The 13,705-nt window shown below is 36.7% G+C and overlaps 1 protein-coding gene across 1 annotated transcript; it reads left to right on the plus strand.

Moving 5' to 3' along the window:
* The first annotated feature begins 3,933 nt into the window (after positions 1-3,933).
* On the plus strand, positions 3,934-8,008 carry LOC120276734 (probable 1-deoxy-D-xylulose-5-phosphate synthase 2, chloroplastic). The gene is made up of 10 exons (XM_039283413.1): positions 3,934-4,080; positions 4,261-4,416; positions 4,495-4,659; positions 4,799-4,949; positions 5,044-5,315; positions 6,141-6,414; positions 6,501-6,808; positions 6,910-7,191; positions 7,284-7,568; positions 7,689-8,008. The coding sequence occupies exons 1-10, from the start codon at positions 3,991-3,993 to the stop codon at positions 7,833-7,835; spliced, it is 2,130 nt and encodes a 709-aa protein (XP_039139347.1). The 5' UTR covers positions 3,934-3,990; the 3' UTR covers positions 7,836-8,008.
* The last annotated feature ends 5,697 nt before the right edge of the window (positions 8,009-13,705 follow it).

The raw sequence follows: 13,705 nt of genomic DNA on the forward strand, positions 1-13,705 counted from the left end.
AGAATTTAAAAAGGTAGAGAGATACAGAGGAAGAGAGAGACAGAGAAAAACAAGTTCATAAATAGTGATCAAAAACAGTAACCAACGAGTGTACTATTATTTTGGTAGGGTTTAATTTAATTGGTTCTTGTACCGTAGGTCTAGTACAAATGTAGAAATGAGATTGGACGATTGTGATCAATTTAGATATTGTACAAATGGAATTGAATGGTCGAGATAAAATTACTATGCATCCCACTTCGTATTGATCATAAACAAAATAGAAAACCATTAGGTTATGCCAATCACTTTCATGCTATCATTTGTTTACTTCTAAAATGATTTTCTTTATTCAATTTGTGGTTCCACGCAAAAGAAGATTCCTTCTCAATGAATGTGTGATATTAATATATAATATAATATATATATTATCATATTATATTATATACTTATGTTTTCAATTTTATTTTTATTGTTTTTAAACAATAAAATAAATAAATAAACATATTGTGTTTTTATTTTTAGCTTTTTATTGTTTTATATATATATATATATGTGTTTTTTTTCATTGTTTGTATATCATATTATTTATTATCATTTATTAAATTTATTTAATAATATTGGTGTTTGATTACCTATTTATTTTTTTTGTGATTTTATTTTTAAATTCTTTTTTAAATAACTCACACAGTTAGAAGTGAGAAATTTTAAATATAAACTATTCATTTATCTTCTTCACATTGGTGGATAGAAACAAAACATCAACATCATTGTCCAAGGCTGTCTCTGAGCTTGTTTTCAGTATGTAACACATGTTGGACTATATCCACTTTAAATTTCTTTCCTACTTCCTTCTTCCTTCTTATCATAGTTATTAGACCGGTCCCGGGTATTGACCCGATCAAATCTCTGAGATACGGTCAATTGATTCAACCGTCGAGTCATTTGGGTCAATAAAAATATTTTAAAATATTATTTTTAAAATTATAAATTAGTTTTTAATTATATAATGATGTATCATAATAATATCCATGAATTATTAGTTATCAAATAAATAATTTGATGGGAAAAAAATACAAAACAATTGTTAATCTTTGATTTGGAAGCAGTAGAAAAGGGGAAAAAAACTCAAACTTCACATAATACCAACATATAACAATACGTCAAAGTTCAAGCATCAACTAATTCATAAATAGAAGTTTAAATTCATCATCAAAGTATTAAACCAAAACTCAATCCAATATATAACCAAAGTTCAAAATTGAAATTACAAATAAAACTGGGTCAATCGGTCTGACCGCCGGGTCAACTGGTCTAATCACCGGGTTAAAGCGGGTCAAGGTGGGTCAGAATGGGTTGATTGCATAACCGATCTAATTAAAGACCCGGACCGGTTGAAGCACCGGGTCACCAGATCAACCGGTCGAACCGCCAGGCTGGTCCGGGTCTGATAACTATGCTTCTTATTTCTATCCTTGATAATTAGTTTTTATTATATATATATACATATATTAAAGAAATTATAACCTATATATTGGCAAAAATAAAAGTAATTGTTATTATTACTAAGACTGTTTTTGATATATTATTTCGTGTGGTATATAAAATGGTTAACAATAATAGAGCAATGATTTTTTTATAAGTTCTCCATATGTTTACTTTCAAGTTATTAGAATTTTCAGTTTTATATTATTTACCATAATAAAATTTATATAATGTGCTTATATGAATGGTAATTTTTAATATTGAATCATATACACTATTGGGGAAAAAATCAGAGAAGTCTTTATTGTAATATCACAACAATAATTAAGAGCCTATATTTATCATGATAATATATTTTATTATTCATCAATCATCATTGTTTAAAATAAAAATCATTTATCTTTATCAAGACACTATTTATTTATAGTTTTTAATAAAATTTAAATATTTTTTTATAAATATAGATAAACCACACAATGAAATTAAAAAAGAGTTGAATCTCGATTCTAGGAGAGTATACATCACCCATTTAAAACGTTTAAATACACTGTTGATGCATGTGATGCACATTTTTAATTAATTTTAGTTAAAAAAATATATTGTAGCCTCTGTACCATATACATATAAAGTTTATTTTAATATATACTGCTTTTTTATGATAGTCATGTGACATATGGGTTTGTATTTTATATTTTAAAAATTATTCAATGCTGATGTGATATGTTTTAATTGTGGAGGTTACAAATATATATGCGACATGTTACTAAAATATATATTTACATTAGCATAAAATAATTTGTAATATGAAATACATGGCAAACTTCTACAAGGGAGTCGTGTAAGTGAGAATAAAATAAACTTTTCACATATAGGAGCTATAAAATATTTACATTAGAGAGATAATTTTTAAAATGTCAAATACATGGCAAACTTCAACAGCAGAGCCGTGCAAGTAATATTAATAAAAATGGCCTTTTCACACAAAAAGATTTTTAGTACATTAATATTGATATTATTACTAAAAATGTGGTGTGAGATTTTTTAAATATTTCAAATTTAAATTTTGCATGGCACATATAATAGTGATCGGTCCTCAGTGTAGGTATGCTTTTGTAATTCAAAACTTCACATTATTAAGTAATTTGGACACTCGACTGAATGATCAATTTTTAATATTTATATATATTTTTAATTATCATTAAACAAATAAAAGTTGTAACGTTTTTTTTTTCCAAATTTCCAAATCACAGTGACTAAATTGCACTATAACAGTTACTGCATCATGATAGAGGGATCAATTGTGGACCTAAATGTATTTAAAACTATAATAGCTAGTAACCCTATATCATTTTGCAAAAGCCCTTTACCACATCATGATAGAGGGATCAATTGTGGACCTTAATCTATTTAAAACTATAAAAGCTAGTAACCCTATATCATTTCGCAAAAGCAAAATCCACAAAATTAGATTCCATAATTATTTTTAAATTTTACTGAAAATATCTTAAAAATTCCTCAAAATTTCACTTATTTACACCAAAAAAAAAAATTCTTACAATGTAAATTTTTTTTTTTCATAAAAGTAACTAATTTTGATAGAAATATTTTTTAGTTTTTTAAGTAGAAATACATAATATTAAATGAAAAGATTAAGAAAATGTATTATATATCTTAAGTGAAAACTCATGTGGTTACATAAAACACGCAATATTAAACGGAAACTATTAAATGAAAATACATGTTGTAAGCTAGAATAAACTGATGGGATAAGCTACATTAACTAGAAAGTAGATTGTCTGAAAAAAAGACTATCTGGCAAATTCAAATGTCTAAGAGTCTGTTTGAGATGCTTTAAAACTTTCAGTGACTTATAATTCATTTTTCTTAAATTTAAATAGTTAAAAATTAAAGTTTTTTTGGCACTAAATATTATTTTATATTATTTACAAACATTTTTATGTACAAAAATCGTTAAAAATCACTATTATTTATCTGTAAACTTACTGGACCAAAAAAAAAAAATTAAATAAAAAGTTTTATTTAGAAACAAAAATAAATATAGTTTTAAAATATTTAAATTAAATTTAAATTATTAAACTATATATAGAAATATAAGTACCTGGTTACGGGGAGTTCGTTGGCTTCATTGCTAAATCTTATTTAGTTTTTTCAAATTATTTTATTTTTTTAAGTGCGAGAAAAACATTTTAAAACACTGTTGAAACTTCGTCTCCGGTGGGGACAAGCCACGTGATAAATAAGGGTTTGTTTATGGGCCTGGGCTTAGCAGGCCCGTTTTCGCATGGGCTAGTTCACTGAACCGGTTCGGGCCTGCGAGGAGTTATAACTATAATCAAAATCTCACGAGTCACGATACGATAAATTCATACATCCCGAGATCAATGAGAAGCTTTTCGCAAAGCTTTATATATAGAGCACCATCCCTGCTTTTCTCCTCCAAGGCTTCACCTCTCCTCTCCTCTGCTCTCCTCTCTTGCTTCATTGCTTTTGATCTCTAGCTCGTTAATGTCTTCTTTGGTAGCTCAAATGGCATGCAATGCGGTGGCTTCTCAGCTTTTCAGCAGTCCTTGCTCCAGCTTCAATGCCAGGAAGAAGGTAAAGGATGCATTGGAGTTTTCTTTGCTGCCTTTGATTCTGAACTTTTGATTTGAGTGTGATATGCCAGTGTTGGTGATTTTTTATTGTTATAATGATGAATTTCAATCGTTTCTGTGGATAAAAATGGCGCTTTTTTTTTTTTTGGCTGGTTTCACTGGTTTTCTCTCTTTTCTGCAGTTCCGAGTACGAGCTGATAGTGAGAGCACTGGGAAGAAGACGATGATAAGGAAGGATAAGAATGGTTGGAATATTGAATTCTCCAGGGAGAAGCCACCTACTCCTCTACTTGACACAATCAACTATCCAATCCATATGAAGAATTTGAGTTCTCAGGTATGAAAGAAAAGGAAAAGGAGGAATTTTGATGGTGTTTGATTGGTTCCAATGATCTCTTATTTCTAATCTTCATAGGATTTGGAGCAATTGGCTGCAGAGCTGAGAGCTGACATAGTGCACACAGTGGCTGACAGTGGTGGGCATCTCAGTTCTAGTCTTGGTGTTGTGGAGCTCACTGTTGCTCTTCATCATGTCTTTAACACTCCTGAGGATAAGATCATTTGGGATGTTGGTCACCAGGTGCAAAAAACATAAAATAAAATAAATAAATAAATAATAGAAATTTACAATCTCTAATATATACGTATATATATACAGCTTTCTGTTTTGTAGTGTGAATTAGAGTTTTTAATGACGAGGATGTATTAATTGATTGCAGGCATATTCACATAAAGTCTTGACTGGAAGAAGGTCTAGAATGCACACCATTAGACAAACTTCAGGGCTTGCTGGGTTTCCCAAGAGGGATGAGAGTGTTTATGATGCATTTGGAGTTGGTCATAGCTCAACCAGCATTTCTGCTGGCCTTGGTGAGACTTATGTTTGATTTACAGTATCTTTGAATTGTTTGTTTTTTTTTTTTTTACTGAGAATTTTTATTTGGATTGAATTGAATCTGGGCAGGAATGGCAGTGGCAAGAGATTTGTTAGGGAAGAAGAACCATGTTGTGGCTGTGATTGGAGATGGAGCCATGACTGCAGGGCAAGCATATGAGGCTATGAACAACACTGGGTTCTTGGATTCCAACCTCATTGTTGTTTTAAATGATAACAAACAGGTGTCTTTGCCAACCGCTACCCTTGATGGCCCTGCTTTGCCTGTCGGTGCTCTTAGCAGTGCTCTGACCAAACTGCAGGCCAGTAAAAAGTTTCGCAAGCTCCGCGAAGCTGCCAAGGTTTGTGTTTTGGAACTATTACTCAGTTGATCTGTTGCTTTAAGTGATGTTCAAATGATGGTATTATAATATTATTAGCTGTGATAATTTTTATGAAGAAATTTTGGCACCAAATGGGTTTGGTTTAATTGTACTGGCCCAACTATTAAAAGTGTCTTGTAGGTATTAGACATAGTGATATCAAAAAAAGATCTCTGCATGTGAGAGTGGGTTTGCAGTCCAATTCCTACATCTACTGGGTGAGCGTAGATAAACCAAACGATTAATTTCTTATAGTCCGCATGTCCTTCACATGTGGATTGTCCACTTTATCAAAAAAATAAAATAAAATAATAATAATTATAATAAATAAAATAAAATAAAATTTTGGCCATAATTCCTAGTTGTTAGCCAACTGGATCTCAAAGTTTTGCTGCATGATGCCTGTTTGCTCTGGAAACTTATGGCGACACTCATCATGCTACAATTGTTGGACAAATGCATTATTTTATCATCATATTGATTATTGGAGCATAATTGTGCACTATACCAATAGTTTATATGCTTTATTTAACTCTGATATATACGGAAGGGATTTCCTTATGCAGAAACTTCAATCATATATAAACGATTGCAGTCTTGGCAGCATGATTATGTTCTTTGGAAATTAATGGAAGCACCAATCATGCTACAATTGTTAAAGTGTTGAATTATTTTATTATCATCATGTGCATCATGACAATATTTTATATGCTTCAAGGCAAAGTTGAAATTAAATAGTGACTCATATGAAAGACTGGAAGCTTATCATGAGATCATCATAATAACAAACTGAAATTACTGCAGAGTATCACAAAGCAGATTGGAGGACCAACTCATGAAGTTGCAGCAAAGGTGGATGAGTATGCAAGGGGAATGGTGAGCTCCTCAGGGTCTTCATTGTTTGAGGAGCTCGGTTTATATTACATCGGCCCGGTGGACGGGCATAATGTCCAAGATTTAGTAACAATCTTCCAAAAGGTTAAGGCCATGCCTGCTCCAGGACCTGTTCTTATCCACGTTGTAACAGAGAAAGGGAAGGGATATCCTCCTGCTGAGGCTGCCGATGATAAAATGCATGGTAAGTAAGGTTGACATGATGTTTTATATGTACAAAACTCTTAAATGATATTATGAAGATACATATGATTTTTATTTTTGCTTTAGGAGTTGTTAAGTTTGATCCTAAGACTGGGAAGCAATTCAAATCCAAGTCACCCACTCTTGCATACACTCAGTATTTTGCAAATGCTCTTATTAAAGAAGCAGAAGCCGATGAGAAAATTGTAGCTATTCATGCTGCCATGGGTGGAGGCACAGGCCTCAATCATTTCCAGAAGAAATTTCCAGACAGATGCTTTGATGTTGGAATTGCTGAGCAACATGCTGTCACATTTGCTGCTGGTTTGGCTGCTGAAGGCCTCAAGCCTTTCTGTGCAATTTACTCATCTTTCCTTCAACGAGGTTATGATCAGGTACTAATAAAACACTTGTAACAGATGAATTCAAGCATATATATATATATATATATATATACAACTTGTTTTAACAATCTGCATGATAATTGCTACTCAAGGTTGCGCATGATGTGGACCTGCAAAAACTTCCGGTGCGCTTTGCGCTAGATAGAGCCGGGCTTGTCGGGGCTGATGGACCAACACACTGTGGAGCTTTCGATATCACATATATGGCGTGTTTGCCGAACATGGTTGTCATGGCACCTTCAGATGAAGCTGAGCTACTGCACATGGTGGCTACTGCAGCGGCCATTGATGACAGGCCTAGCTGCTTCAGATTTCCGAGAGGATGCGGAGTTGGTGTTCCCCTTCCTCTTGACAGTAAAGGCACTCCCCTTGAGGTACTATAAAAAGTTCACCAATAAGCAAACAAAATTCAACTAGTTTCAGTTAGTTCATAATGTTAATTCCTTCTTTTGGTTGGTTTGAATAGATTGGAAAAGGGAGGATTCTAATGGAAGGCAGCAGAGTTGCCATTCTTGGATATGGTTCAATAGTCCAAACATGCATTAAAGCTGCCAAATCTCTTATAAACCATGGCATTGCAATCACACTTGCTGATGCTCGGTTTTGCAAACCTCTTGATACTGAACTTATAAGAAGATTAGCAAATGAGCATGAGATCCTGATTACTATCGAAGAAGGTTCAGTCGGAGGCTTTGGTTCTCATGTGTGCCATTTCTTAAGTTTAAATGGACTTCTTGATCGAAACCTCAAGGTGAGTTGCCATTGATAACTTAACCAAATTGACCGATGTGAAACTATTAGTTACTCTAATAATCTTAATTTGTGCTATTCTGACTTCTAATTGAAATGCTTGGTTTGAACTTTGTTTCAGTTGAGATCAATGGTGCTTCCAGACCGATACATCAACCATGGATCACCTCATGATCAGATCGAAGAAGCCGGGCTTTCGTCCAAACACATTGCGGCGACGGTGCTTTCTCTTTTGGGGAGATCAAAGGAGGCATTTCAACTTCATTGACTGATGATATATGTTGCAGTTCATTCTCATGCACCGTTTATTCCAAGTGGATGATGAAGATTGTTGTTGTTAATATGAAAGAATTATGCTGGTATTTATGTTTTGACCACTTGTACATTTCTCCATTGCTGTAAAAGTTCACGTATCAAATAAAAGCTATATAATTATCATAAAAATTCAATTGAGGAGGTCTTACCCTTGTAGATGCTTTTGATGCTATTTGTATTATATATATATATATATATATATATATATATATATAACGTCCATAGATTACTGTTCTCTAGGGACATTTAATCATAGCTGTTAGATTATCATCCAAAGATTGTTTATTTATATAAGTACTATATATCTTTTACTATTTATAAATACTGTGTGACACTAAAGAATGCGGTTTTTAATACTGTTTATGATGATCATAGTGATACGATCTTCTCGTATCGATTCCCTTTTCGAGCAAGGGTTGGCTCCAAGAAAGAAAGGAAACAGAAGAAAAAAGAGAGAAGCTTGGGGGCGAAGGAAGGGATTCAGAGTTTCATTCAAATATTTGCTTGAAATCTTCATCTATTACAGAAATGTTATTTATACTCAACACCATCATGAGATTGGATCTGCTCAATAGCACTTTGACAGTTGTCCCTGCGTACCACCAATGCTCAAGTTCGCTGTAACAACAGAGACGTGATGATGCCATGTGTCGTCCCTTGCAGCCTCTCCGTCAAGCTACATAGTCCTCTAACCAAGTGGGTGGCACACGCCTGCGTTGAGTGCGTCTTATGTTTCCTGGCTCAGCTTCATCATGGTTAGATTCAACCAAGTTCACTTCTTGACCATCATTGTATGCAGGTGAATGTTCAGAATCATGGTTCACAGGAGATGGCGTATCAGTCGCGCCTCCTTCAAAACCCACCTTGTCCTCAAGGTGGAGTACTCCAGGATACAGACGACTAAACTCGTCGTTATCCTCCCACGTCGCATCTTCCGGTGGGTTGCCCTTCCACTGGACCAGAACTTGCTTGGTTGGCTTCCCATTCTTCAGTAATGTCCTGGTAGAGATGACTGCTAGTGGTGATATCAGTGGCATTTTCTCTCCTATGAGTTCTGGTAAAGGTTGTGCCAGTGCAACAACAGTGCCACGAAATGGTTTAAGATTTGAGATATGGAAAACTGGATGGATATGACTCCCCATTGGCAAAGCTAAACGATAAGAAACTGGACCAAGGCGTTCAAGCACTTGAAAAGGTCTATAGTACCTTCGAGCGAGCTTGTGTGATCTTCTTTGAGCTACTGAGTTTTGCTTATACGGTTGAAGCTTTACCAACACCATATCGCTAACCTTTAGAATCAACTCTCTGCGGTGTTTATTGGCTTTGTGCTCCATACATAGCTGTGCATCTCTGAGATTGCCCTTCAGTAAACGTAGTAACTCATCTCTTTCCTGCAAGAGAGAATCCAAAGCCTGGATTTTAGTTTCTCCTTTAGAATAAGCTGGAATGGTTGGTGGTCGCCGCCCATATAGGACATGATACGGTGACATCTTCAAAGCACTGTGATTGTTTGTATTGTAGCTGAGCTCTGCCCAACCAAGGAGTGAAACCCAGCTGCTAGGCTTCGCCTGTGTAAAAGCCCGGAGGTATTACTCTAAGCCCATGTTAACAACCTCCGACTGGCCGTCAGTTTGAGGATGATATGTTGTGCTATGCCGCAACAAGGTACCACTCAACTCAAACAATTTCATCCAAAATTTGCTCACAAAAATTGGATCACGATCGGATATAATGGATCGTGGAAACCCATGTAAACGAACCACTTGATTGGCAAACAACTCCGCTGCTTGAGAACCTGTGAAGTGAGTTGGTAGTGGGCCAAAATGAGCATACTTCGTTAGACGATCAACGACGACCATAATCACTGTGAAGCCTTGAGACAATGGTAGTGCAGTGATGAAGTCCATGCTTACATCCTCTCAGACTTGATCAGGAATAGGCAACGGCTGAATCAACTCCGCAGGAGCTTGAGTTGGGCTCTTGATTTGTTGGCATACTAAGCAAGTAGCAACCCAATTCTCCACATCCTGTCGCATAGAAGGCCAATAAAAACAAGATGATAAGCGTACCAGTGTGCCTTTAATACCAACATGTCCTACCAATGGGGTAGCATGGAATTCATGCAGTAATGTCTCTTTCAAAGATGAGCATTTGCTAATGTAGTAGCGTTGCTTAAATAACAAAATTCCAGCATTTACAGTGTAGTGTGCAGAGAGTTTTCCGGCCTTATATTGCTGATGTAAAACCACCATGTCATCCAAAGAAGAATTCTCCCGTAGTAGTATATGTAAAATTTCTGGCTCAGGTTTGCTTAGCAGGAAGAGCTGATGAGAATGAAGGATCATCCAATCATCTTGCATCCTAGATAATGCATCTGCAGCCATATTGCATCTCCCTGGCTTGTATTCAATCTTAAAATGGAAACCCAAGAGTTTTCGAATGAATGATTGCTGATCAGGGGTCTGTAGCACTTGTTGAAGTAGCTCCTTCAAACTCTTATGATCAGTTCTTATAATAAAAGTCCTCCCCAGCAAGTATTGCCTCCATTTATGAACTGCTTCAACAATGGCATGGAGCTCTCAAAAATAGGCAGAAGCGCCTTTGAATTTTGGACTCAATCTCTTGCTAAAGTAACAGATTGGATGGTTATCTTACATCAATACTGCACCAATACCTTCATTTGATGCATATGTTTCAACCACGAAGTCCTTGGTAAAATCAGGAAGCTTTAACACAGGGGTACTGTACATTGCTTGCTTCAATGCAGAAAAAGCTTGAGTCGCTTCAGAGTTCCTGAAAAAAGCATCCTTGCAAGTGAGATCAGTAAGGGGTCTAGCAATGGAAGCATACCCTTGAATGAGACGTCGATAATACCCTGTTAAACCTAAGAATCCTCTTAGCTGTTTGAGTGTAGTGGGCATGGGCCATTCTAACATTGCTGAAATCTTCTGAGGATCTGCCTGGACTCCAGAAGCAGTCACAATGTGACCCAAATATTCAATAGAGGGCTGGCAAAACATGCACTTAGATATTTTAACATAGAATTGGCTGGCATGTAAACAAGAAAGAACTTGTTCTAAGTGAGATAAGTGGAGCTCCATAGATGTGCTGTAAACCAATATATCATCGAAGAATACAATCACAAATCAACGCAAGAATGGAGAGAACAGCTGGTTCATAGTGGCTTGAAAGGTTGACAGAGCATTTGTCAACCCAAAAGGCATGACAAGGAACTCAAAATGCCCTTCATGCGTGCGAAACGCTGTCTTATATATGTCTTTGGCATGCATACGAATCTGGTGATAACCCGCTCGTAAATCTAATTTGCTGAAGATAGAAGCCCCCTCCCAATTCATCAAGTAACTCGTCGATTGTTGGGATTGGAAACTTGTCTTTTATAGTGGCTGCATTCAGTGCTCTGAAATCCACACAGAAACGGAATGTGCCATCTTTTTTTTTGACAAGCAATACAGGAGAAGAGAATGGGCTTTGGCTAGGCCTGATGAAGCCTTGATTCAGCATCTCCCGAACCAGTTTCTCCATTGCTTCCTTCTGATAGTGTGGATATCTGTAGGGTCGGACATTGATAGGTTTAGTATTTGGTAACAAATGGATACGATGATCAACAGTTCTGTGTGGAGGTAGATGGGAAGGAAGGCCAAATAGAGTCTTATATTTGTGGAGCAAGTGAATCACTTCAATTGGCAGGCCAGGTGGTGGTTCAAACTCATCAACCATGTTAGCATCAGAAATCTTGTTATCCTCTGGAGAGACGGGTTGTAATTCAAACATTTCAAAAACTTCATCAGCATGGACTAATGCTTGTAATTGATGTAAAGACACTGGTCGTGAAGTTGGTGTTAGTTCTCCTTGCAATGTAACAGTCTCACCCTGCCATTGGAACTCTATAGAAAGGGTGGAATAGTCATGCAACACTCTCCCTAATCTTTGTAGCCAATGTATACCCAACACTACATCAGGGCCTTCAATAGACAGAACATAGAGGTCGACACTGAAGGATTTGCCTTGCAAACTCAGTGGAACTTGTGAACAAACAAGATTGCACACCATATAATCTCCACTGCCTATATATATTTTAAAAGCATCAATAGTCTTCACATGTAATCCCAACTGTTCAGTGAGTTGTGGTTTAATGAAATTGTGGGTGCTCCCACTATCAATCAACACCTGCAATGGTTTTCCAGAGATCTCTCCTATGAGCCTTAGAGATCTTGGGTTACTCTGACCAGCCAGAGTATGAAAGATAGAAATGTCACCAATAAGAATATCATTAGTTGGACCAGCATCAACAGCTTCCTCAATGGGTTGTTCCTCCACATCATCGTCAGTGCCTAAGAGAAGGAGAAATTTACTTTTACAACGATGACCAGCACTCCATTTCTGATCACAATTGTAACATAACCCCTTATTACGCCTATCTTGAAGCTCCATAGAAGAAAGTCATTTAACTGGGAGGTTAGGGGTTGGTAATAATGGAGGTAAAGGAGCAGTACTAGTAGATCCAACAGGTGCAACCACATTAGAATGAACAGATGATGAAATAGCTGGTGATGGATTCACCAGAGCATTGGATCTAACAATAGGTGTAGAAAAGCCAATAGGTTTAGTATGTACCTTAGGCCAAGAACGCTTCTCCAAAGTAGAATCCTCCATGCGAGCTTCATAAGCTCGAGCAAGAGCAAAAGTCTCCATTAAGGTAGAAGGTCTGGTTAATAATAACTTCCTTCTAATATGTGATCGTAAGCCACTGATGAAGAAGGATACCAACAGAGATTCGGAGACCCCAGAGACCTTATTCATCATGTCCTCAAATGCAGTTTGGAAATCCGCCACAGACGATGTTTGAGAGAGTTTGGACAAAGCACCTTGTGGATCTTCATAGATCGAATCACCAAAACGTTGCTTCACATTGAGAAAAAAGCTTGCCCAGGAAGTGATGAGATTATTAGCCTTCATCCACCGAAACCACGCAGATGCCCTTCCTTCCAAGTGAAATGAAACAATACTGAGACGAAGATCATCAGGAGCGTTGTGAAAAGCAAAGAATTCCTCGATCCTAAAGATCCAGCCGCTCGGATCCGAGCCATCAAACTTTGGTACATCCATCTTCATAGATCGGACAAGGGAATGCAGATCGGACTCACCCATAGAGTGATGGGGTCGAGATGCGATCATCGAAGAAGATGGTGTGGACATAACCTGAGAACGAAGCTCGGAGAATCATGCATCCACTGACGCCATGTAATGTTCCAAGGAATGATGATGAGCTAACGCTTGATCACCCATCTCAATCCTCAATGCTTTCAGAGATTCCAGAATATCAGCAGAATCAGCCATGAAAGAAATACAAGAAGGGTGAGAAAGAAGTCAATGAAAGCACCAAATGATACGATCTTCTCGTATCGATTCCCTTTTCGAGCAAGGGTTGGCTCCAAGAAAGAAAGGAAACAGAAGAAGAAGAGAGAAGCTTGGGGACGAAGGAAGAGATTCAGAGTTTCATTCAAATATTTGCTTAAAATCTTCATCTATTACAGAAATGTTATTTATACTCAACACCATCATGAGATTGGATCTGCTCAATAGCGCTTTGACAGCTGTCCCTGCGTACCACCAATGCTCAAGTTCGCTGTAACAACAGAGACGTGATGACGCCATGTGTCGTCCCTTGCAGCCTCTCCGTCAAGCTACATAGTCCTCTAACCAAGTGGGTGGCACACGCCTGCGTTGAGTGCGTCTTATGTTTCATGGCTCAGCTTCATCATGGTTAGATTCAACCAAGTTCACTTCTTGACCATCATTGTA

The sequence above is a fragment of the Dioscorea cayenensis genome, chromosome 15 (assembly GCF_009730915.1).
Source record: "Dioscorea cayenensis subsp. rotundata cultivar TDr96_F1 chromosome 15, TDr96_F1_v2_PseudoChromosome.rev07_lg8_w22 25.fasta, whole genome shotgun sequence".
Taxonomy (NCBI): Eukaryota; Viridiplantae; Streptophyta; class Magnoliopsida; order Dioscoreales; family Dioscoreaceae; genus Dioscorea; species Dioscorea cayenensis.

Excerpts from the sequence above, each read along its gene's own strand:
- LOC120276734 (XM_039283413.1), top strand. The coding sequence starts at position 3,991 with ATGTCTTCTTTGGTAGCTCAAATGGCATGCAATGCGGTGGCTTCTCAG. Across the intron at positions 5,316-6,140 it reads AGCTCCGCGAAGCTGCCAAG|AGTATCACAAAGCAGATTGG; the intron begins GTTTGTGTTTTG and ends AAATTACTGCAG. Across the intron at positions 7,569-7,688 it reads TTCTTGATCGAAACCTCAAG|TTGAGATCAATGGTGCTTCC; the intron begins GTGAGTTGCCAT and ends ACTTTGTTTCAG.